The sequence below is a fragment of the Pistacia vera genome, unplaced genomic scaffold, assembly GCF_008641045.1.
Source record: "Pistacia vera cultivar Batoury unplaced genomic scaffold, PisVer_v2 Contig404, whole genome shotgun sequence".
NCBI classification, from domain to species: domain Eukaryota; kingdom Viridiplantae; phylum Streptophyta; class Magnoliopsida; order Sapindales; family Anacardiaceae; genus Pistacia; species Pistacia vera.
The window spans coordinates 462,574-487,380 of NW_022196229.1; the positions used below are offsets into that span (position 1 = coordinate 462,574).

A 24,807-nucleotide genomic window follows, 5' to 3' on the forward strand; every position below is an offset into this window, starting at 1 on the left:
AATTCGGTATGTAACTTTCAGTAACTCTTATCATTTTCCCTAGTCAAAAGAAAAGCGCGAATAGCTTATGATGATGTAATGTAGGAAAGATCTAGGTAAGTACATCCATTAAATGACAATAATGCAATAAAAATGTTTCTGCAATTAGCATTTATTAACTATTCTAATTGGTTACCCATAAATATCAATGTAATATAATTAAAATTGAAATTAGTTGTTCAATTCCCTTGGCTAAGAAACCAGCATTTTGAGCTTTAACTGATAAATTAACATGGTAAGTTTCAAAACTTGTGGTAGACAGATAATTCTAGCATACAGTGGTTGTAGTAGCTGTGTGGTACATCAGCCAGTGCTACCAGAGAGATCTCCAGAAAGAGCGCTTCCATATGATGCTGATCCTGTCTGTGAACTAGCACTTCCTCGAGCTTTCCGCATCTGTCGTATCCTAAAAACATCCCTGGGTAATGGCTGGCTTTGCACAGTTGTGGTTTCATCCTCGTCTTGCCCTGTCAATGATGAAGAATACCTTTATTAAAAAAACTATTAATTGCCGAGGTGCTACTAGAATTCAAGAAGAAAACATCTACCACCTCTGAAACAAACCAAGAGGTCTTCTGTTCAAATCAAAGTTCCCCAATTCTCTAAATTCTTATAACGTAGCAAGTTGGGCATATATTGGGCTCTGGTTATGTATTTGTATGCGCGAGATAATTCCATTAATTAAATTCAATCATGCATGTGAATGAGCATATTAGAGTTCAACACTACTGTTTGGCCATATCTTATCCACATAAGGTTTTTGATTGATAATTACCGAACAACGTACTTTTACAAAAACTGGAGGAATGTCATTGACACCATACTGATACTAAAAGCTGGATACAACTCAAAAAACAAGATGAGCTCCAAGTCAGGATTGTCAATTTCATTCATATGAAAATTGCATAGATTTACCTATCGGATTCTAAGATGGAAACAAAATTATGGTATCTTACCTACCTTAATGATACAGTGGGTATAGGTAAGTAAGTAATGTACATTGATTTTATGAACGGATATAAGAAAATTAAATTAAAGATGACAAGCATCTTGTAAATACAGTTGAAAGATAACAGGCAGCATATACAATATTTAGAAACAGGTGATACAAGGTAAAATTACCAGTAAATTCAAGAACTACAATTTGATTAACATAAGTTTTGGGATAATTAACTGACGCTCTCTTCTTCCCATGACTATAAAAAACATTTTTTTCTTTTTTAATTTTCAATATCCTTAATATGATGATCTATTATTTTGGAACTACTGAATACAACTTAGGGGTCGCTATTTTCTGCATTCTAGTGTGCTAATGTACTGCAAATGTTCATCTAATCAGGATATTAGTGTCGAGGGATCCAACAACAGTGATCCTACTGACATCACCTTTCACCCAGTTCGAGTCCTAACTAGATCATGCAATTGTCTGAAAATTGTCAAGTAGTCTTATGTATGAAAATTGATGTCTATGATTAAAGAAATATTTCTAACCAGGCACACTGCCTAGGTAGAGAGAGTTTCATATATTTGTATGGGACAGGTTATGAATGGAAGCGTAAACTTACTGTCCAAATCCTTTCTTTTGAGGGATTGCTTGTCTCTTGTTTGTTTAAACGAGGAACCACTTGGGACAGGATGGGATCTGGTGGAGCCAGAGACATCACTTGCACTAATAGCAGGGCCTGCTGGTGTTTGAGCAGGGAAAGTCCCCGATTTCCCAGTCTGCCCTCTTGGTATGTCACTCTGCAAACAAATTGATAAAACAACATCCACATTCGGTGTTGGACCTGCAATCATTCAAAAAGAAATAAAAGGAATAAAAAAGTATCAAACTATTAGTAACTTAGATCAAACATTCAGAAAAAACAGAAAATGTGCCACATTATTGTTCACTAAAGAAAATTAGGTATCCCCACACTACAAAATTCAATCATAAGCGTGAAAATAGTGATTAAACAAAGGGTTGAAAATCTGACTTAAAACAAGATTTGAATTCCTATCTATTAACATACATTAATCCATCAATTTAGAAATGAAGTTAATTAAAGCCAAAAGATAGCATTGATTCTTGCAAATCCATTTACTGTTGCATAAACCAATAGTTCAAATTTCATGTCATATTTTAGTGGGAATCCTATTTTTACAAAAATTTGAAGGAAGAAATAGCATACTGCCCCAACCGTGAGTGCTACGACCAACAATATCAAAATGGTTTAAGGATTGTGGACACCTCAAGTTATCAGCTATACTGTTCCACAATTATTTTCTTACTTCACAATATCATAGTGGGATTGTGACCATCCCTTTCTAATCAAAAGAATAAACATTTAAATGCCCCTGAGACCACTTAGAAGGGAAATTAATATCCATGGATTTCCTGACTCCTAAAGATACTAACCGACTAGAAACTTAAGTTAATGAACAAGGATGTAACTTAATCCTTTGAGAGTAGCATAGGCCCCACATTAAGCAGCATGGAGACTAGTTTGTAGTGCTGCTGACATAACAGGGTTGAGGCCATTAGGCATGCTGATGTTTACTTGACTTTTAAGGGGATGTTTCATGTAACAAGGTGATGCTGGCCCCTAAAAGCCAAGATGAGATCATATATTTTACAACTATTGAACTTCTTTTCAGGTCAACATCAACATTAATGGCTATATGATAAATTGAAAAGTAGCACTGCAGAAAACTGACTCCATCATATTGACAAATATAAGTTAATTTGCAGATTGAGAAATCAAACATAGAATACTTGAAACATAGGTTATAAGTCTATATACTAAAAATTGAAATCATATTATACAAGTGGAATAGAATTTTGAGAGATGACCTTCAACAGCAGGTAAGTTTGCTAAAAACGCTACCAATGCAGGCGGTGTTGCCTTCAGTATTTCATCAAATGTATTCATTGTTCCACTACCCACCATTGCAACCATGGGATTAGACATGTTGGAAGCGGCTCCAGATGATGTTGTACTAGGAGAAATTCCAATTCCTATAATCACACATAAGGTCCTCACATAAGCTACATTGATTACAAATATTGAAATACATACATATAAATAGGAATGTAATTCAATGGTTTGAAATTTAGTGCACAGTGTCTGAATTAAAGCATTTACAAGAGGCAATTTTCGAAATAAATACATCACAAGTTTGTTTTTTGTAATTGTTTCCTAATTGCTTTTTTTTGGGGACATGTAAGAAAATTCCTGTTTTTGCTATTTTTGGTTGATTGCTTGTCTGGTATTTACTCCCCTACTTGTAAATCATCATTCTTTCTATATTAATAGTTTTTCTTCTTTGATATCAAAAGATTATAACCTAGTCTCACACATGCCACACTGTGAATAACATAGTGCTTAAAGAAAAATAAAAAAGAAATAACACATACCAGGCTTTTGCCTTGGATCATAAATTGCCATCTGAGAAGTATCTGGATAAATAACTTTAGCAGATGTAGTTGAATTGCTCGGCAGGCCAGATGGACCCCTATCTACAGAAAAATAAATGGTAGGATATAGCCATCAGAACAACCACTAACTATAACCACAGATGGTTTAAAAACAAACATATAACCTGTACTAACAACTCCAGGTCCATTAGGGAAAGCTGTCTTGTCCACTTTCTTGTTAACGTTTTTGGCAAGCCACTGAAAATGAACATAGTGGAATACATGGATAAATAACAAAACAGAGAGCATTTCTGTGCATTTGGTAAAGGAAAGAAGGCCAAATACTTTGGTAAAATGTGATGTCAGTCCTCTTTTGGGTCATTTGGCATGAAAGACAATAAAGGATTTTTGAATATGCAAAAGGAGAGATTCTAGTGTATTCTGGAGCAAACTGCACCTTTTGCTTCACGTTGGGCCTCAGTTTCAAAGAATTCCAAAGCAATTCATTCTTTTTATTCATCTCATGTGGAGTGGAGTCAGGCTATTTAGTCTTAGTTTTAAATCTAGTTTTTGGGGTTATTTTCACTGTATAGCTCTACTTCTGTCATTCTTTATTATTTTTGTTTTTTATGGTCTTTTTATCATCATGAGAAGAGCTTTGTTCTCATGTGCCCTTAACGTGTATTCTAGTTGTGTTGTGATAGACCTCCCATTAATCATGTTTATCAATATAAAGGGCATAAGAGACATTTGAGACAGTAAATGCAGGGTGTGAGGTGCCTGGTTGTTTGGAGAGTCTGTTACAGTCATGTGAGTGGAGAATCAAAGTTGTTAGTAGAGAATAGGTGGTTAAGAAGATAGTTTAAATAGAGGGGGTCTGTTCTGGAGTATTATCAAAGTTTTAGGCTATTGTCATTGACGGAGGTCCCCAGCTCCTCGAATTGCTGGGATCTATCAGTTTGGTGTTTTATACATTGTTGGCAACTCTTCTATTTTTCAGTAGTATAATCTTGTTGAGACTTCATTGAGTATATTACTTTCTGTTTTGTGGATTGCTTGTGTGTTTGCTGGTTGATAGTGCAAGGAGTCTTACAAATTGGTATCAGAGCTTCGTGGGGTAATGGTTAAATCAACGATGGAGAACAGAATGGAAGGTTTGGAAAAGGAAATGGGGAACGTTGAGAAGGAAATGGGAACTGTAAAGGAAGAACTAGGGAGTATTAAGGGCTACTTACTAGAGCTTCATGAGTGGATGAAGTTTAAGGAGGAGAAGGATGCAAATCTGAGCCGGGATAAGGGGAAAGAATCTAACGGTGAAGCTTCCAACAATAGTGACAGTAGGGGAGTGGATAGGAACAAGGAGGGAGAGAACTCAAAGGTGAAGAAGTTGGAACTACCCATATTCAACGGGGAAGATCCTTATTGATGGACATTCAGAGCTGACCGATATTTTTCGGTGAATCAATATGGGGAGGAAGAAAAGGTGGCGGCAGCCGCCATGTGTATGGAAGGTCGTGCCTTGAACTAGTATCAGTGGGTGGAGTCTAGGGCACCCATCGGTTCTTGGACAGATTTTAAAACTGCAGTGGTGGAGAGGTTCAGACCATCATTTAAGGGCTCAACCTATGAAGCTTTGGTAGCTCTGAAGCAGATGGGTACAGTGACGGAGTACAGGGAAAATTTTGAAGCTCACGCAACACCCTTGCGTGAGGTAGGAGAAGACATTCTGATGGGGGTTTTTGCAAATGGGTTAAAGGAGGAAATAAGAGCTGAGATTCGCCTATCTAATCCCACTTCTCTTTTTTCCTTGATGGATCAGGCCCATCGCGTGGAGGAACGAAATTGGGTTTTAGACAAAAATCGGGCCAGATTTACTAAAGCCCAAGGAAACAAACTGGATTATTACACTTGGGTCACCTCAAGCCCAAACCCAGAACCCGGTCGCCCAAATTGGTGGACTAACCCATCGCGAAATGCAGATCTAAATCCCCAATTTTCCCCAAATCGATTTCACGACAGAAACCGATTAAGCAATGACGCGACGACGCAGAACTTCCGCGGGGATAATTTTCGGCGAATGTCCGACGCCGAGCTACAACAAAAACAAGAAAAGGGTCTCTGTTTCCGTTGTGATGAGAAATATGGGCCAAATCACCGCTGTCGGAGCAAATCGATCCAGATACTGTTAGTGATCAACAACAACGGGGCAAAAAACGACGACGGCAGTCCTGAACCCATCTCGAAAATATCCGACGAAGGTAATCCATTGGCCTTATCCATGCATTCAATCGTAGGGGTAACCACTGATAAAACCCTAAAATTAAAAGCGGTGATTGGAGCGACAGAGGTGATTGTTTTGGTTGATAGTGGGGCTTCCCACAATTTCATTTCGCATGAATTGGTGTGAAAATTAGAGCTACCAGTGGAGAGAGGTAAATCCTTTAGGGTGATGGTGGGAAACGGATTTACAGTTAGAGGAGAGGGAATTTGCAGAGGAGTGCCATTGCGAATGCAAGATATTGAATTGTGCCAGGACTATTTTCCATTTGAGTTAGGAGGGGCAGATGTCGTGCTAGGAATTTCTTGGCTTAGTACATTGGAAGATGTTTGAGCAAATTGGAGAAATCTGACAATGGAATTTTTCAGTGAAGGGAAGAAGGTGGTCCTACAAGGGGATCCATCGTTAGTCAAGACAGTGGTATCACTAAGGGCAATGTTGAAATCCTTGCAGAGAGAGGATGTGGGATATGTGGTCGAGTTATGCTCCATTGGTGTTAAGGAAGAGGAAACAGAGGAACCCATGGACCCAGCAGCCGCAGCAGTTGTTGATGGATTTAGCCACCTGTTTGAACAGCCGACTACACTCCCACCCAAGAGACCCACTGACCACGCCATAGTTTTAGAAACCAATACCAAACCTCCCAACATCCGCCCGTACAAATACTCATTTACCCAGAAAAATGAAATTGAAAGGTTGGTAGGTGAGATGCTGATGGCAGGTATTATACAACCCAGCACAAGTCCTTTTGCTAGTCCGATTCTATTGGTAAAAAAGAAGGATGGCAGTTGGCGGTTTTGTGTCGATTATCGAGCACTTAATAACATCACTATTCCAGACAAATTTCCAATTCCCTTAATTGATGAGCTGCTGGACGAACTATCAGGGGCAGGCATTTTTACAAAACTGGACCTCAAATCAGGTTACCACCAGATTCGGGTTAAAGAAAAGGACGTTCCCAAAACAGCGTTTAGAACCCACGAAGGGCACTATGAGTTCCTGGTCATGCCCTTCAAGTTGACCAATGCCCCTTCCACTTTTCAAGCTTTAATGAACACTATTTTTAAATCAGTCTTGCGAAAGTTTATACTTGTATTCTTTGACGATATTCTGATTTACAGTCCTGATTTGAAGACCCATCTGCTGCACATGCGACACACCTTTCAGATTCTCACCAAGCACGAATTGGTTATCAATTACAAGAAGTGCCTATTTGCCCGTCAACGATTGGAGTATTTGGGTCATTTAATCTCAGCAAAAGGGGTAGAGGCTGACCCACAAAAGATTGATTCAATGCTATCTTGGCCCGTCCCACGCACAATCAAAGGATTACGGGGTTTTTTGGGCTTAACCGGTTAGTACCGCTGCTTTGTGCAGATTATGGTTTAATCGCGCAGCCCTTAACACAGTTACTGAGAAAGGATTCTTTTGCATGGACTGACCAAGCACAACAGGCTTTTGAAACTCTTAAAGCGGCAATGACTAAGGTGCCTGTTCTGGCAATCCCTGATTTCACTCTGCCTTTTGAAGTCAATACAGACGCATCGAGACAGGGGATTGGTGCTGTCCTGGTCCAGAATCAGCATCCCATCGCATTCATTAGCCAAGCCTTCTCCAACCAGTCCTGACAGAAATCTGCATACGAAAGAGAGCTGATGGCCATTGTGCTTGCTATCCACAAGTGGAGCCACTACCTTAGTGGCAGCAAATTTATCATTAAATCTGACCAGTGCAGCCTGCAGTTCTTGAAAAATCAACGTGCCAAGACACCCGAACAACAAAAGTGGATTTCTAAACTCCTCGGCTTCTCCTTCGAAATCTATTACCAACCTGGTAGCTCAAACCAGGTAGCTAATGCATTATCAAGACGAGGAGAGGGTGTTGAATTGGAGGCAATTTCGGTGGTCCAATTTTCTAAATTTGATGAGTTAGCTACCGAGGCACAACAAGACCCCAAGCTCCAAGCAATCATACAAGACCTTCTTTTTGACCCTTCCAGCCATCCCCATTATGGTTTTCGCCGTGGCTGTCTCGTCTACAAAAATAGATTGGTATTACCCACGAATTCAAAATTCATTCCTAAACTATTAGCCAAATTTCACTGCAGCCCGGGAGGGGGCCATTCAGGTTTTTTCAAAACATACAAGAAACTAATGAATATAGTGTTTTGGGCTGGAATTAAGAAAGATGTGCAGAGGTATGTCCAACAGTGCTCAGTCTCCTAATTAAATAAGTATTCTGCCTTCAAACCAGTAGGTTTACTTCAGCCCTTATTGATTCCAACCCAGGTTTTTGAAGATATCAGCATGGATTTCATTGGCGGGTTACCAAAGTCAAAAGGACAGGATACTATAATGGTTGTGGTGGATAGGCTTACTAAATACAGACATTTCATTCCCCTGTGCCATACCTACAGCGCTAAAGATGTTGCTATACTTTTTATCTCTGTTATTGTGAAGCTCCATGGATTTCCCAAATCCATAGTCTCGGACAGAGATAGGGTCTTTCTGAGTCAATTTTGGCAGGAGCTATTCAAGGCTGCTGGCACTTCGTTGAAGTTCAGCTCAGCATACCATCCACAAACTGATGGCCAGACGGAGGTTGTCAACCGCTCTTTGGAAACTTACCTACGCTGCTTCTGTAGTTCGCAGCCCAAACAGTGGCATAAGTGGCTGTCTTGGGCAGAATATTGGTACAATACCACCCATCACAGTTCCATTAAAATGACCCCCTTCAAAGCCCTATATGGAAGGGATCCACCCACTCTCCTCAGGTTTACTGATTATCCTTCTGTTGTGGAAGAAGTGAACCAATAGATGGCTGCACGCAATGCAATTTTGGAGGAATTGAAACATAACTTAGCTGTTGCTCAAGAACAGATGAAGGGCACAGCTGACCTGCTCCGTCGGGATGATAGTTTTCAACCAGGGAACCAGGTCTATTTGAAGCTCCAACCGTATCGTTTCAAATCCTTAGCCAAGAAACTGAATGAGAAACTGAGCTCGAGATTTTATGGCCCTTTTACCATCTTAGAAAAGATTGGGCAGGTTGCTTACAAGTTAGAGCTGCCCACTACGGCAAAAATTCGTCCAGTATTTCACATTTCTCAGCTTAAACGCAGTCTACACCCCTCGGTGCCCATCCAGCCCCTGCCCTCTTTCCTCACCGAGGAAATGGAACTCCTTGTTCACCCAGAATCAGTAGTGGCAGTCCGCTTTATTAGATGGCTCTCAGGAAGTCCTTATAAAATGGAAGGATTTGGCTTCCTTTGAAGCATCGTGGAAGGCTTTTGATGTTATCAATCTGCAATTTCCCCAATTCCACCTTGAGGACAAAGTGGCACTTCATTTTGGGGGAGGGGTGTGTTATATTGATAGACCTCCCATTAATCATGTTTATCAATATAAAGGGCATAAGAGACATTTGAGGCAGTAAATGCAGGGTGTGAGGTGCCTGGTTGTTTGGAGAGTCTGTTACAGTCACGTGAGTGGAGAATCAAAGTTGTTAGTAGAGAATAGGTGGTTAAGAAGATAGTTTAAATAGAGGGGGTTTGTTCTGGAGTATTATCAAAGTTTTAGGCTATTATCATTGACGGAGGTCCCCAGCTCCTCGAATTGCTGGAATCTATCAGTTTGGTGTTTTATACATTGTTGGCAACTCTTCTATTTTTCAGTAATATAATCTTGTTGAGACTTCATTGAGTATATTACTTTCTGTTTTGTGGATTGCTTGTGTGTTTGCTGGTTGATAGTGCAGGGGAGTCTTAACATGTTGCAAATAAAATTCATTGTTTCACCCCCCAAAAAAAAAGGTCTCTTAGTTGGCTTAATATGTGCATTATTACAGCACACGTTAACAGTACCATAATTATAATAACAAAAATATCAAAGTAAATATAAAAGGTTCAAACCAACCTCCAGAGTGTTTCAACAAAATCTGGAATCTCTAAGTGCTCTCTATTGTTTATATAAAGAGTAAGATTTAATCAATAAAAAAGTAATTTGACAGGGGTCATAATAAGTAAAGAAAATAAAAAATGTTGCATGTTTGTGGCTGAACTCTAAACCAAGGAAAGGTATATATACGAATAAATGAATAAGCAAATAGGATATAAGAGTGTTGAAAAAAATTTCAACTTTCCTATTGTATAATTTTCTATTCTACTGTGCCATATTTAATTTCACTCTTTGTAGTATTTTTCTGTAATATTTTCTTCAATAAGAAAATAAGGGGTTGGGCAAAAAATGATTATCAAATCCTTTTTCAGAAAATGCCAAAAACTTTAGAGATGGGAAAATTAGTGCAGATTGAAAATTACCAGAATGTGAAAGATCAATAGAAGAAAATAATAAAGCATTGATGGTAACTGGCACTTTCTGCAGCAATATTCATATAAATAGTAGGACAAACTGAAGGAAGGTACCTCTTGCCGGACCAAATGATCCAGATCCTTAGAAGAGCAGGGCCAAAGATCCATGAAACTATAGCGTGATACGACATCTTGCAATGAACCCTCTAATGCAGTTGCTCCCTCTTCACCAGTCCTCGAAAGAGCTTCTTTTCGTCTTTGCTCAACCTACACATCAACTGAGAATAGTTGAGGTTCTTGTGGCAGAAAAACCTATTTTGCAGAATTAATATTATGAATATTCTAAATCCTTTTTTCAACATTCAAAACACTCATGGCCATGATAAAGTTAAACTTCATATCCATATCATACAAATTATGTATATAAACTCAAATAAAATTACTGTTTTATTGTTGTGTCATTTATCTTCATCATAAAGTATTATTACAAAAAATTCTTCTGCTAATGTGCAGCAATCTATTTCTTTTAAATCAAGGGAAAAAATAATGTGGCCTAGAGGCTTTTTATTAATTTCTCTGCAAGTATGATTGCTTAGTAATTGCAAAAAATTTATAATTATTACAAAAAATAAAAAAAGAATAAGGTTAAAAAAAAAAAAAACAAAAAAAAAAAAAAAAACCAAAGTTCAATAAAAAGGTAGACAACGTGGGATGCACAAAAATAGGGCAGCCGTACAACATTAACTAAAAATATGATTATTACCTTCAACATGCTATCTAGATCTCCATACATTTGCTCAAATTGGGTGAATCGTTTCCACACCTGTGATGGGGCATCACAAGCATTAGTTCATACTGATAAGCAATAATCAATCAAAGGCATAAAACACTCAAAACTATGTGTGGACAGGTAGAGGTGTAATTAGAATTTGAAGCAAAATCTCAAATACATCCGGTCACAGTAGAAGATCAGGCATTTTTCGCACTTAATGGATAGTTATAACCAAAATAAGGCATAACACACTTTCAAATAGTGCTGTTAGCAAAGGTAGTTGTGTTACTTGCGGCAAGAATTTGAAGTCACATCTCAAATGCATGTAGGTACTTGGCAGAAGAATAACATTTGCTCAAATAAATACCATTACCAAAAAAGACAATACACTTAAAATATAGCTTTTTGGGAAGATAGAACAGTAAATGATGGCTAGAACTTGAAGTCACGTCTAAAATGCATTTCAGTGCTTGGTAGAAGATCCCATATACATACATACACATGCATGGATGTATGTGTATGTATAATACAAGACCACAAAAATTGTATGCAAGAAGCCTAATAACATAAGTAAACCCCAATTCCGATTCTGGATCACTATTACAGGTCATGTACAAATAACAACCATGACTCCTAAAACCTAAAAAACTCAAAGAAACAAATCCAGCACATAACAGTGCATAATAGAAGACTCCAAATAGAATATAAATGAACATAGAAGAGTAGGCCTGAAATCAATTCATATCATAATTCCATATATTTTCTTTTTTATTTAAGTTCTTTTTTTTTTTTTTTTGCTGTCTGCCTAAATTTTTCATATTGAAATCCCTACAATACAGTGCTCCTAAAATGTACAAGAATAATATAAAAATTATACCTCAATGGATTCTTCAGGCGGGAGTGAGCTCAAAGCCCGCTCAAATAAAGCCCGAATGTTCCTGTCATCATTCAAGCGAGACAAAAAATCTGCATATCTGCCACATTATGAACAAAATAATTAAAACCTAAAGAAACAATACCATCATTAAGACAATCAGATACCAATACGTATATAAGAGAGATGCACCTTCGTTTTTATCAAAACTAGATGCATGTCTAATGAATGTCCATTGCCACATCCATACCCATGCCAGGCCCCACTAATGGGCTACACATGTACCAGTAATAGTGATAAAGGTAATTTTGGTCAAAAAATGAGTTGCATCTGACCATACTTTGATATAAGGCATAATAAATTCTCAATATTTTCAATGAAGCCAACATGTGAGCTACTTATGTACCAGTAGACAGCATGCCTTGCCTCGTTTTAAAGTGTAAATACCAAAAACCGAGTGCCCATGTAAAAGGGTCACTGATAATTGCTCTACTGTTACACATATAGAAGCCCAAAAATTAACAAAATTCCTTGAAGAAACATAATAAAAAGCAATTCAACATGTATAATTTTGAAGATTTGATATTAGAACAAGTGTTGAACTTACTCAAGGATATACATTGGCTCATGCATAAAACGTTTCAATCCAGCTTCAAAAACATTGTGCGCAACCTGCATTAATATAGAACAGTAAAGACAGTTTGCCAACTACATAATTGAACAATTTGTCTATAGGAGGCAAGATATTTACTTAGTTATTTATCTAAATATCAACTGAGTATGCTATAGACATAAGAAAATGTCTGCAAAGAGTGTCTATGTGCATGTGGATGGGGGGTGGGCAGAGGGGGGGTTCAGGGGTTGGGTTGTCTAGGTGGTTAAGGTAGAGGAGACAGCAACCGGAATAATTCATATTATTCCCAGTGGGACTGTTTTTGATGTCCCCATGAAACCCTGTTCACTTTTATATCTTCTCCTCTTAATTTAGGAAGAATAGAATAAGCCAGAAGTTATTTTAGTCTTTGTTTTAATAATCTTGGGATTTACCTGTTGGGTATTTTAGAATTTTATTTGGTTTATGAATTGTTAATAATCTTAGTGCTCTCTATTAATGAATTTATCCCTATCATTCATGCCAGAGCAAGACTAAGCTGAAACATGAGGAAAAAGTCATATTATTTATTCAATGTCATAGACGGTTTGTGTTCATACAAAATTATTACCAATATTAAGAGAAATACTATGAACACTTTTTTTAAGTCTCTTCATCATTCTCTCACTCCCGTCTTGACATGTGGACAAGATAGAGGAAGTAGTAAGTTGATGATATACTCTTTGTTTGTCTCTCACAAACGTATCAACAAGAGAGTAAGAGAGTGAGAAAAAGAATGGTTCTCCGTTGCACACAAAGCTTAACTCAAACTCATGAAAAACAAGAGAAAAAACCTTTGGATCCTTGTCAAGGCAGAATGCCATCAAGGCATAAGCAACGTATACATGGTATGTGAAGTTTGGGGATTTGCGAGCATCAAGGAAGTACTTGCGAGCTGCTTCAACTCCTTCGTTTCTTCTTAGGAAACGAATAAACTGCAGCATGGAAAACAATGAATGTAACAATTAAATTGTTAGTATTCTTGGGAACATGAATTCTTTTTTAAACATGAAATACTTCTCAATGAATAGCCAAAATGATTATTAAAAATAACTATGAAATGGGTAGGACCAAATAATATTTGCTAGAAAAATAAATAAAAAAATAAAAAAAGAGCAGCCATTACTCTTTTATTTCTTCATGTCTAACCTCAATTTTCCATGATAACATCTTTACACATTCAAGTAGGCATTACACACAAACAAGTAGAAACTAAGGTCGCGTTTGCTTACATTTCTTCTATTTTAATTTCATTTTCTCCGCATAAAGAACGGCCAAAAACGTGTTCGTTTATAATTTTCTTATACTTGAAATTGAGAGAACAATGAGAAGAGACGTTGGAGAGCAAGTGTGCGGGCCTGTTCTTTATATAAAAAATTACATATTACATTTATCTTTTTATAAAATATATTGTCTTTCCTAAAATATCAAGTTTCATTTCAAATAAAAAATTTTAACACAAAATTACAAACAGGAATCAACAATTGACATATTTAAGATAAGCTTTTCAATACGAACAAAATAAGCGGTAATTTGAAATAGTTTTTTGGTTGTATAAATGATAAATTCTGTATTTTTCCTTTATTTTTTGTGTTTTTAGACAAATATGCTGAACAGGATTCCATTTTTCACGTTTTCAAATACTATTTTCAAACAAACATGCCAAGCGCATTTTCATTTTTCACATTTTTCTATCATTTTCAATATTCTCAAAAAAAGGGAAATCGAAAACACAAAATTCATAAAAGAACACACCCTAAACTTTTCAGCAATTTTCCAAGGAATCTATAAAGTTAGTGAATATAGTATTAAAAACTGTACACTTTGTTTAACAAAATTGGTTTTTTGTTTCTCCTTTAAAAAAATAAAAAAAAAGAAGCATGTCCACTAAACAACAAACAATATCTTACTTGTATATGTGCCAGAGCTGTTGCATTAACACCGTCTGCCAAAAGGCTTTCATATAAATTTTTTGCTGCCTGCATGGAAGCAAATGCAAGGTTGAAAAAGCTAATTAACAAGAGATTTGACACATTTAAATTCTTATTGTAAAATAAAAAAGTTATCCAAGTTTTCACACCTGAATTGCTCCACGAGATTCCTCCAGTTCTGCAAAAGCATACCTCAGCATTTCTGAATCTGATCATGAGTTTGACGGGAAAAAAAAAAAAACAGTTAACTGTATATTTAAAAATACGAAAGAGAAAAAAAGAAATTGGCAAATGAGATACTCTTGGACAAGCCCAGTAAAGTGTAAAAATTCCTCAAAACCATTAGTAGATTTAAATCTTTGGGATGAGTCTAGGCCAATATAGCAGATAAAAAGAGAGGAAAACAAGATACTAGAGATTTTTAGTTTTTTTATAAGAAACTAGTTTAAGGTTTAAGAAATCTACATTGAGAGGCAAAAAGGAAGCGCTATCTACCTGGAAGAGCCTTCAAAGAACGCTGAAATACTTTGATTGCAGCATCTACAGAGCCACTTTTTGCATGCCATATAGCATAGTCATACCATATATCAGGATAATGGTACAAATACATCAGACACTGAACACCAGCAAGATGAATCAGGAATGCATAACAAAAATGTAATGGGAAAGTAACAGCAGAGAAATTGTAAAACTGCAATTGACGCATTTGAGCAGGATCAAAGAAAAAAAAACCATACTTGACAGTTTTACACAACAATAATACTAACACTAGAAGAGATAAGCGAAGTCACAAGAGTATTTTATGAGGGTGGGTACATTTAAGGAGAGTGTTGAGATGGGCTTGGAATGAACTCAAGAGTTGAGTTAAAAAGGAGACACTATTAATTCCCATGGACACAATGATATCTAAAGTCAGAAAATGTCAGAAAGACAAAAAACCTGGGGATAATAGTTGATAACCCCCTGATGTTTACCCTATATACTCTAAATCCCTTGGGGTATCAAAAATAGCCCTAAACCCCCTATCATTACCCAAACGTTATGCAACAGGCCATCTAACAGAGGCAGAGGTAGTAAATTAAGTTATTGCCCTTATTAATTAGATAATCCCTTTCATCTCCACCGTCCATTGTTCTCATTCATTTTAATCTCCACCGTCCATTCCCTCTAAACCTAATCCAATTCTCTCTCCGAGCTCTCACTCTCTCTCTCATGCACAAAAACACAACACAGAGAGCTTCAACTCCCCATCAATGGTGTCTCTCTAGCAAACCCCAACAACTCTCTCTCCAATCCAATCTCTCCCTCCATTCGCCTCCAAAAAAGCCCTTCCTTCACAAAACTCTCCGCCCCGCACTGCAGCTTCTCCAGCATCAAATTTTCAACCATTGTTGCCTCCAGCTATGCCGCAACCCTCGTTGACATGGCTAAATCTCAGCAACATCCTTGATTCCACCAGCACCAACATCAAAAAGATCGAGAAAATTTTCGCCAACGAGGCAGCCTATGATTTCTTTGCCAACCCACCATCAACTCCAAAAAGAAATGACAACTTATCAACGAAATCTGCAAGTCCTCCACGCTGCAGCCTCACACTGAAAATTTCTTGAAGAATGTGGATAAAGATGGTGATAGAGCCCATTTGGTGGTGGATTCACAATAACATGCAGAAACGTTGGGTCGAGACAAATTGGTATGAACGTGAAAAAACAGCTTGAGGAGATCGTGGGGAGCTTGATTTGGGAGGTATTCAACTTGCTATCTAAGAATCAAACGTTGGGTGGAGCTGTTCTCCTTTTTTTCAATAAAAAAATCAATTAATTTCTTTAAAAAGAAAAATAACAAGCATAAAAAGGTGGGTTGATAAAAGTGTCAGTTTCACTCTTCAACCAATATTTTTATCGAAGTTTTTATATGGTATTTAACATCTTGCCCTTCATCAATTTAATTTAACATAAACTTCATAAAGTTTGGGCAACGACGCGGGTTTAGGGCAATTCCTGATGCCCCAGAGGGTTGTCAGCAATTATCCCAAAAATCTGAGGGGCATCTACCCTATACAAACTTCAGCACAAAACCACCAGTATATAACCCACAATATATTATCCCCTTGTCAAAACTGAAAAATATCTATACAAAATTACCCCAAGATTCCATCCCAGTTGAGATTGATAAACAAAAAAGAATTTTGAAAATCTTTTGAAACCAAAGCCCAAAACCACACAAAAAAGATGCATTTAATCCCACAAACTGCCACTATTCTCCTTTTTCCCCCTATAAAATATAGCTAATTCTTTATTGCCAATTACCCAAGAGAGAGCTACCGCTGCACACTTCCATAAAGCTGGTTTTCTTTTCTTCCCAAAAGTGGAAATACACTCCATAAGCACTGCTTCACACGAACCTAAAAAAGACCCAATCTGTTTTAGCTTCCTTGCATATTCTAGTACACAATTAGACACCACAATGCAGTAAACTAAGAGATGATTTGAAGACTCTTCATTTTTTCACCACATCACGCACCATGAGGACAAACGGCACATCTTTTTGAATTTGGGGGGAACTTTAGCCTTCCATAACATGTTGTACGATATGTAAACTTCCCATTGAGAGTCAACTCTCAGATATTCAAGATAATACTAACAAGAATAACTACCCAAAGCTTCTCTCTTCCAAAATCTTCTATCTATACTTGATTCATCAATTTTAACATTGGCTTTCATAAATTAGCCTATTATTTTGTCTCTGAAATGTCGTTGGTGGAAGAAATAGGACGATGAATTAACTCCCTTCTCCCTAAGTTCTTCTCACTCTTTTAATTCTTTCCCTCTTCAAGCCTTACTCTAGCTAATTTCTGTTCTAATCTCTATTATTCTATCAGCTTTCTATCTCCTTATTTTATATGATTTCTATCTCTCTCTCTAATTACTGCTTTCTATCTCCTATCTTCTCTACTCTAATCCTTTTCTCATTGTCGTATATCACTCATTGTCTCATTCTTCTAGGTACCACTACACCAGAAACATAAAGGTATTGAAAAATTCCAAACATTTTGGGGGTACAATATAGACTAGTAATATCATAATATGTTTCAAGGATAATATCAGATCAGGTTCTAACAAGCATTAAGATTTAAATCTTCATTTCACAAAATAAATAAATGCAAAATGCTCTATGGACTAACAGGAAGATTTTAGGGTCATTGCTTCTTAAACATTTAGGACAAAAGAATCACCAAATAACTCTTATCATTTACTCGACCTGCTCATAGGTGAATATAATTCGCTTGTTGGACAATGCATTGTCTATCCTTTGAGGATTTCCCCTGCAAAACAATTACATCTAAGTTAAAAGTCATTCAAAAGAAATCACCTTAGAAGTTCACAGATATAGATTTCCAAAACATTCATATAGTGGCGATGCATCCTTAACTCCATGGGTCAATTACCACCGGAGCTGGAGGGCTACAGGTGTCACTAACCCCTTCATATCCCAATTTTACATCAGGAAAAAAAAAAAAAAAGGATCACTTAGCTATGATTGATATATATATATATATATATATATATATATATATATTATATATATTATATATATATATATATATATAATGATGATACAAACAAAAATAACAAAATGATTTAGCTACACACAGGAATTTATTTTTGCTCTTAAGATTGTTTCATCATTTTGGACATCAAAATTGATGGTAATAAAAATGTCAATAAGCATTAAGCAATCAAGTTGATTTCTCATTTCCTTCTAAAAAGTAAAATAAACTTCCTAATTCTAAAATCTTCCAAAAAGGCAACCTAGCTCATAAGTACATGACCATACTCTAGATCCTTAACACAACACAGAAAGTTAATTTGCATGAGCCAAAATATATTACAGACCATAACGTCTATGGCAATACATATTTATTATCATGATACTATAGTAACTGACACTTCTTACTTTTCGAAGGCCAATAGCCTCTTCCAAGCCATCCACTGCAATTCTTCCTGTTAGCCAAAAAACAGCAATTTTCACATGTTATAACATGCATATATATACTAAAAAAAACAGAGTGTATACACACACACACACACACACACATACATATATATACTAAAAAAAACAGAGTGTATACACACACACACACACACACACATATGTGTGTGTGTGTGTGTGTGTGTGTGTGTGTGTATTCTATACACTAAATACTAAATCTAGAGTTACATGTATGAAGCTGACCAGGTGTCCACAAAGATAGAAAAACCACTAGGGGATTAAACCCATACAAAAGAAACCGCCACTCCTCTTATGGCATTTGTTTTGAAATAACCACTGGTATAGTCAAGTCACTAATTATTCTTACTAATGCCCTATAAAGGAAGACAGATACACTCAAGTCACTCCACATGTTCAATCAAACTGCAATCTTGGAGAATAGAAGCTCAATCATGTTATATACATTTCTAAGTGGATAACCACAAAAAGCCTCAGAAGAAAAGAAGAACTTGCCTTGTAAGAGCCAGTTGGGGGTACAGCAAGCATATTCCAATCAATTTCATCAACATATTTCTTCCGTTCCCTATACACAGCCCTAGCACTGTTATACTTTGGTTGATAATCAGATAAAAGTCCCTTGGCCTGCCCAACAATTATCATCAGAATTACAGACCTTTTATTATTATGGTCATAAGCAGCACAGAAAATGGACCCATAAAAACACATGAAAAATCCAGAATGAAGACTATCTGTTGGCAGGTAATAAAATATTCATTTTTTTCTGTTTATAAGACAAGAATATTATTACAGAAGAATTGAAAGAGAGGGGGGCTAGTAATCCACTAATTAAAAGACAAAGCAAACATGATAGGAGTTCAGTAAAGCGCTACAACAGAAGCCAATGCTTTTGAATAAAGAAAAAAATCCTCTCAAATTGAACTGTAACTGAAGCCCTCAAAGTTTTCAAAATGCTTTTAGTCCTTTGACACACACTATCTGTCTTGTCAATGCAGGCTCTCATTCACATACAAACACCCCCAAAACCCCCAACCAGAAAAGGGAGAGACAGCAAATATAGTCCAGATGAAAAAATTTACCAGTTGACGGCTAACCGAATTTTCAAAATTTTCATAGTCCTTCCATAGTTGCTCAACATGATGGGTAGGAGTAACAATAGCTTTTTGATATGCTTTACGCACAGCAGTCATCCGTTGTGATTCTTCCTGTGTGTTTAGAGCCTGCAAGATTATCATACACAAAGAATAATAAAGACTTAATGAAACTCACTTCTTTTGGCAGGCATTTTAGAAATCTTCTTCCCTGAAAATTATTTTGCAGTATGGCCTTTTTCCACTGCAGACAGTAATTCATATAAGCAGAAAAAATAGAAATTCAACAAACCGGCAATGACTTTAAAAAGGTGATGTATTCCAGCCATATAGGTCCAGATGCTATGTCAGATCCTGGTAGCACAATTCAGAAAATAAGCAAATCAAATGAATGTTACTTCTAGAAAGGACTTCAAAAAGAATTTCAGTAAGTTTCTGTTCAGATAGATATGTCTTTTGTTTTATCCAGATTATTTTTCTATATTTGATCTTCACCAGAACACTCAAAAAATTCTAAATGTGTTTTAAACCAAAACAGAGCCCACTATAGACAAAAAAGCTCTTGCTAAATTTTTATCCACATACCGTAGAGAGCCAACTTGGGGAAACAAGAAGTTTGATTGCCAACTGATAAGTCAACTCCTTTGTTTAAGATCTCTAGTTTTTGCTTTTATTTCTTTAAGAAACTTCTTAATGCAAGACAGCTTATTGACATAGCGTTTAGTTATTCCTTTAGCCAAAAGAGATGGGATTTAAATGAGAAAGGAAAAAGGAAGCAAACAATTGCTGAGATCTTATTTTCCTTACTGGATTAAACTGGGAGTTGTATCTATGTATCTTATCAGATATTTAAAGTAGAAGGTTAAAACTTTATTCACGGTTTTAAATCTCATTATATAATATATTTCAATTTACCTAACATGGTACTACTTAAAGTACTTACAACTTGTTTTGTGCAAAAGAATAAGCCAACATAAAGACTCAAATTATGTTAGACCACCCATAAGCAAGGTTTATAAATTGAAAGGCAAGAGTAGGAATAGGCGTTAAAGAGCAGTGAGTGTGACGAGGCAATGAATGTGGAGAGTGTGGTGAGTTTGTTATGACTGTGGTGAGTTTGTTATAAGAAAATACGCGTGGCTGATATCAGTTAATATATAATAGAATAATTAGTATATATAAAAGAAGGAGAGAGGGAGGTCATTATCAAGTTATTTCTTCATAGAAAAAATTGGGAGGCCCCCAGCTCCTCGAACTATTGGGAATCCATCTGTTGAGTGAATTGCTCATTCAAGTGATATTTCAATCCTTATTAACACTATTTCAGTTCTTATTAGATTGTGCAGTTCACGTGGCTGATATCAATTAATATAAAATAGAATAATTAGTATATAGAAAAGAAGGAGAGAGGGAGGTCATTATCGAGTTAATTCTTCATATAACAAATTGGGACGCCCCCAACTCCTCGAACTACTGGGAACCCATCTGTTGAGTGAATTGTTCATTCAAGTGATATTTCAATCCTTATTAACACTATTTCAGTTCTTATTAGATTGTGCAGTTGTTTGCTATTGTGCTTGTGTTTTGCGATTGTTTGGATTTGTTTTACAGGGGAGTTCCATCAGTTTGGTATCAGAGCTTGGCTGGGGAATGGTCAAATCTAAGAAGGAGAACAGAATGGCAAATGTGGAAAAAGAAATGAAATCAGTGAAGGAGGACATGAGCTCCATGAAGACTGATTTGGGTAGCCTTAAAGAATACCTGACAGAGATACGAGAGTTAATGAGGATGAGAGAAGAAACGGATGAAAAACGATATCGCGAGAAGGAGAAGACATCGTCGTCCTCCGAGAATCATAATTCTGGTGTTGATCGAGAAATTAATGGAGATATTGGGAAAGAGGATAAGAAATTCAGGAAACTTGAGCTTCCAATCTTCAATGAAAAGGATCCATTTGGGTGGACATTCCGAGCAGATCGCTACTTTTATATTAACAGATATGAAGCATCGGAGATGGTTGAAGCAGCCGCCGTGTGTGTGGAGGGAAGGGCATTGAATTGGTACCAATGGGTTGAATTTGATAAGAACTGAAATAGTGTTAATAAGGATTGAAATATCACTTAAATGAGCAATTCACTCAACAGATGGGTTCCCAACAATTCGAGGAGCTGGGGGCCTCCATGTGGAGAGTGTGGTGAATTTGTTATAAGAAAATACAGGTGGCTGATATTAGTTAATATAGAATAGAATAATTAGTATATACAAAAGAAGGAGAGAGGGAGGTCATTATCGTGTTAATTCTTCATAGAACAATTTGGGAGGCCCCTAGCTCCTCGAACTGCTGAGAACCCATCTGTTAAGTGAATTGCTCATTCAAGTGATATTTCAATCCTTATTAACACTATTTCAGTTCTTATCAGATTGTGCAGTTGTTTGCTATTGTGCTTGTGTTTTGCGGTTGTTGTTTGGATTTGTTTTACAGGGGAGTTCCATCAAATTATAATAGTAAATTGGCCATGAATTTTGGTTGGAATTAAATTTAAAGAGCCGCTTTTCTTATAAGAAATTAAAACTTTGTATTAGAAAAGGAACTTTACACAATGAAAGGAATCATAGATCCACCATAGATACCAGTACAAGCCAATACAAAAGGAACCTCTTTTCTCTCTTTCCTAAATCCGAACTCAGGTTCAACCTATCTTTATTTCTACTTGTTCAACTTCTCCCTTACATTGATGGTACCCCTCTCCCAAATCCTCCAATATATTTCTTAATCTCATAAATATTAAATAGCACCTTCTACCTATAAACCAAACTAACATTTGGATTAGATCTGTAACAACAGCTTAAAACAATAAGCAAAAACAGATTAAAATGAATTACAATAATACCAAATATCTAAAAGTTGAAGGGAGAAAACACACCAACATGGCTGAGCATAAAATCAAAAGCTTTTCTAGTCTCTTCCTGACCCTCTACACCCTTCTTCTCATTGACTTTCCTAATGAACCGAATGTAGCATCTCCTATAGGCCAACATAAACAACATGTGAATGTTTTCAAGGTAAGTTGCCCAGAGAAGGAGACAAAAATAGAAGCAAAGTGAAGAAGAGTTTGTTTGCATAAGGCACACGAAAAAAATATAAATAACAATAGTCAACAAAGAACAAATTTAGAAGCCTTGATCAAACAATGCAGCAAACTAGACTAAATGGCTAGTGACATGATTGATGGCTGATGTCATGATTCTTTGGCAGGTGTAACTTCAACCCTTTTTTGGTTGGAAGCTGTAATAGCTGATATCAGATTGGGTTTTCTTCCTGTGCTAATGGGTCTCTTCTTTAGATGATTGTTTTTCCATTTTTTGGCAATCTTTTTACTACTAATGACTGTTTTGTTTCTTGGATATAAAAATAAAAAAAAAAAAAAAAAAAACCGAAAGCAACCTGGATGAACAAGGGGATGACAAAGTCCACAACAACTTAAAGGCCTACAAATATGATTTATACATTTGTTTAAGGGACAACTCTCAATATTTCCACCCAAAAAATCAATATCAACACAAAATCTATAGCAACCATCCCAAAAAACAAAATTACCTCAAAAACCACCTAGTTTATATATATTAACAGAAATTACCTGTCCTTATACTTTTTCAAACAAAAGCCCAAAATAGAAGCTAACAATCAAGCTCTATCCCAAAAAAGGTGATTTTTCATCAATATTTCTTCAGAGTTCCTTGCAATTTTTTTTTTTTCTTTTCTTTTTTTTTCTTTTCTGCCAAACTACCAAACAAAAAAAATGAAAAATAAAAGGCTCCACACAAATTTAGCTATCTTCTCTACCAAACAAAGTTTAGCTTCTATTTCCTCAAAGTTCCACACAAATAACCATATCAAAATTAAGCTCATGGCATTTGCTTATAATCCGCTTCATGCAATTGAGCTATAGCAAGGGGGTGTAACTTCCAAGTGTAGGGCATACGTTCAAAGACTAAAGTAAATAACAGTTAAACAAAAACAAAATTAAATAAAGCCGCTATGATAGAATGGGGAACTATTTGACCAATTTCGGCTCAAAATCAAGCACAAATAAGGATTAAGTAGCACCAAAATAAAGTCAAAGGAGAAGGGGAAAGGGAAAACTATACCAAAGAGGAACTTGGAGACAGTTTAATAAACAGCGGCTAAATATCTGCCTTGTAGCATCATCATTATTTACAGCCATGTGTGCCTCCACATACTGCTTCCAATATTTTGCCTGGAGAGAAGGGGGTATAGTGTCAACAACTGGTGTCACAGCAAAATAAAGAACCAAATTTCTAACTAACATAGAAAAAACCGCTGTTCTAAGGATTGAATAAGACAGATCAAATATACCATGTAGTTGGAGAGTTACTTGCACATTTTTATGACTATAACTGGTGTTGATTTATTAGAACAACACCACCCAATACTAATAGGAACTAAAGTTGCACCTGACTATAGTAATCTTTACATTGAGTGGCATGTACACCTTTGAAAATCATCTTTATTTTACACTTTCCTTCTTATTCTATCTTAATCATCTTCATTTTACACTTTCCTTCTTATTCTATCTTTCTAGTAGAAAGAAAGAACTGTGTTCATAACTTGTGTTAAAAAAGAAATCAATAAAACTCACATGAACAAACTAAAGAAAATTAATGGAACTCACAGCTGTGGGAAAGACCGATAAAAGTTGCTCGTATACAGGCGCCGACTGTGTAACAGGCAAATGCTACAGAAAAATAATAATAATAAGCAAAAGTAATTGAAAAAGGAAAAGAAAAGCCATAGTTACTGAAATCAGACCAGCACACTATTAGCAAGAATCTCAGCTGCTTCGACATTGTATTTATCAATCGCCCCCGTTGTACTATCCTGCCAAATCAAAGAACACCATTAAAGGATAATCAGAATTCATATATAAACGAAGAGAAAACCTAACTACCTTTGAGTAAGACTCAGCCATCTTCTTTTCCGATTAATGAAACCTGACACCTAGGAGACACGACCCAGGATCGTCATCCGCTTGAGCGCCCCAAATTATGAGAATGGAAATATGGAAATTTTTCATTAAGCCTCACTAACTTCACAAAAATAATGTTTATTTTAAATTATTAAATTATTTTTATTTTCTTTTTATGTCCATAAATATTTATGACAACTGCTTATATTTCCCCAATTCATTATATTCTTGTTAAAACCTACTTTAATAAAGTTAAAATATTTTTGAGAATAAAAATTAATAAGAAAACTATTTTACAAGAAATATATTATATAACATATTATTAATGATATATAAATTATTAATTGAATAAAGAATATTATAAGGTGTAAAAATATTTTTAAAATAATAAAGATATGTTAATAAATATTTTTCGTAACTTTTTCTTACAAACATTGACGTAATAACTCGTAATTGATTATTCAT

The 24,807-nt window shown here is 36.1% G+C and overlaps 1 protein-coding gene across 2 annotated transcripts; it reads right to left on the bottom strand.

Moving 5' to 3' along the window:
• Positions 1-163: 163 nt before the first annotated feature.
• LOC116142023 (cleavage stimulation factor subunit 77) lies at positions 164-24,474 on the bottom strand. 2 transcript variants are annotated; one of them, XM_031427480.1, is made up of 23 exons: positions 24,325-24,474; positions 24,186-24,254; positions 24,049-24,111; positions 23,504-23,613; positions 22,279-22,379; positions 19,647-19,708; positions 19,343-19,483; positions 18,759-18,887; positions 18,210-18,256; positions 17,514-17,577; positions 14,748-14,868; positions 14,402-14,460; positions 14,232-14,300; positions 13,116-13,256; positions 12,277-12,341; positions 11,673-11,769; positions 10,787-10,846; positions 10,138-10,290; positions 3,622-3,694; positions 3,437-3,538; positions 2,873-3,037; positions 1,605-1,826; positions 164-506 (listed from the first exon to the last, which is right to left on the bottom strand). In XM_031427480.1, exons 1-23 carry the CDS (start codon positions 24,343-24,345, stop codon positions 343-345), a joined length of 2,298 nt encoding a protein of 765 aa, XP_031283340.1. In that variant the 5' UTR covers positions 24,346-24,474; the 3' UTR covers positions 164-342. The 2 variants fall into 2 exon arrangements, with proteins under 2 accessions (XP_031283340.1, XP_031283342.1); XM_031427482.1 differs by lacking the exons at positions 22,279-22,379; positions 24,049-24,111; positions 24,186-24,254; positions 24,325-24,474 and having other exon boundaries at positions 23,504-23,566.
• Positions 24,475-24,807: the final 333 nt, after the last annotated feature.

Coding starts and splice junctions, on each gene's coding strand:
- LOC116142023 (XM_031427480.1), bottom strand. CDS start 24,345: ATGGCTGAGTCTTACTCAAAG. Junction 18,257..18,758: donor CCCCAACTGGCTCTTACAAG/GCAAGTTCTTCT, acceptor TTTGGCTAACAG/GAAGAATTGCAGTGGATGGC. Junction 13,257..14,231: donor CAGCTCTGGCACATATACAA/GTAAGATATTGT, acceptor TCCATGCTGCAG/TTTATTCGTTTCCTAAGAAG.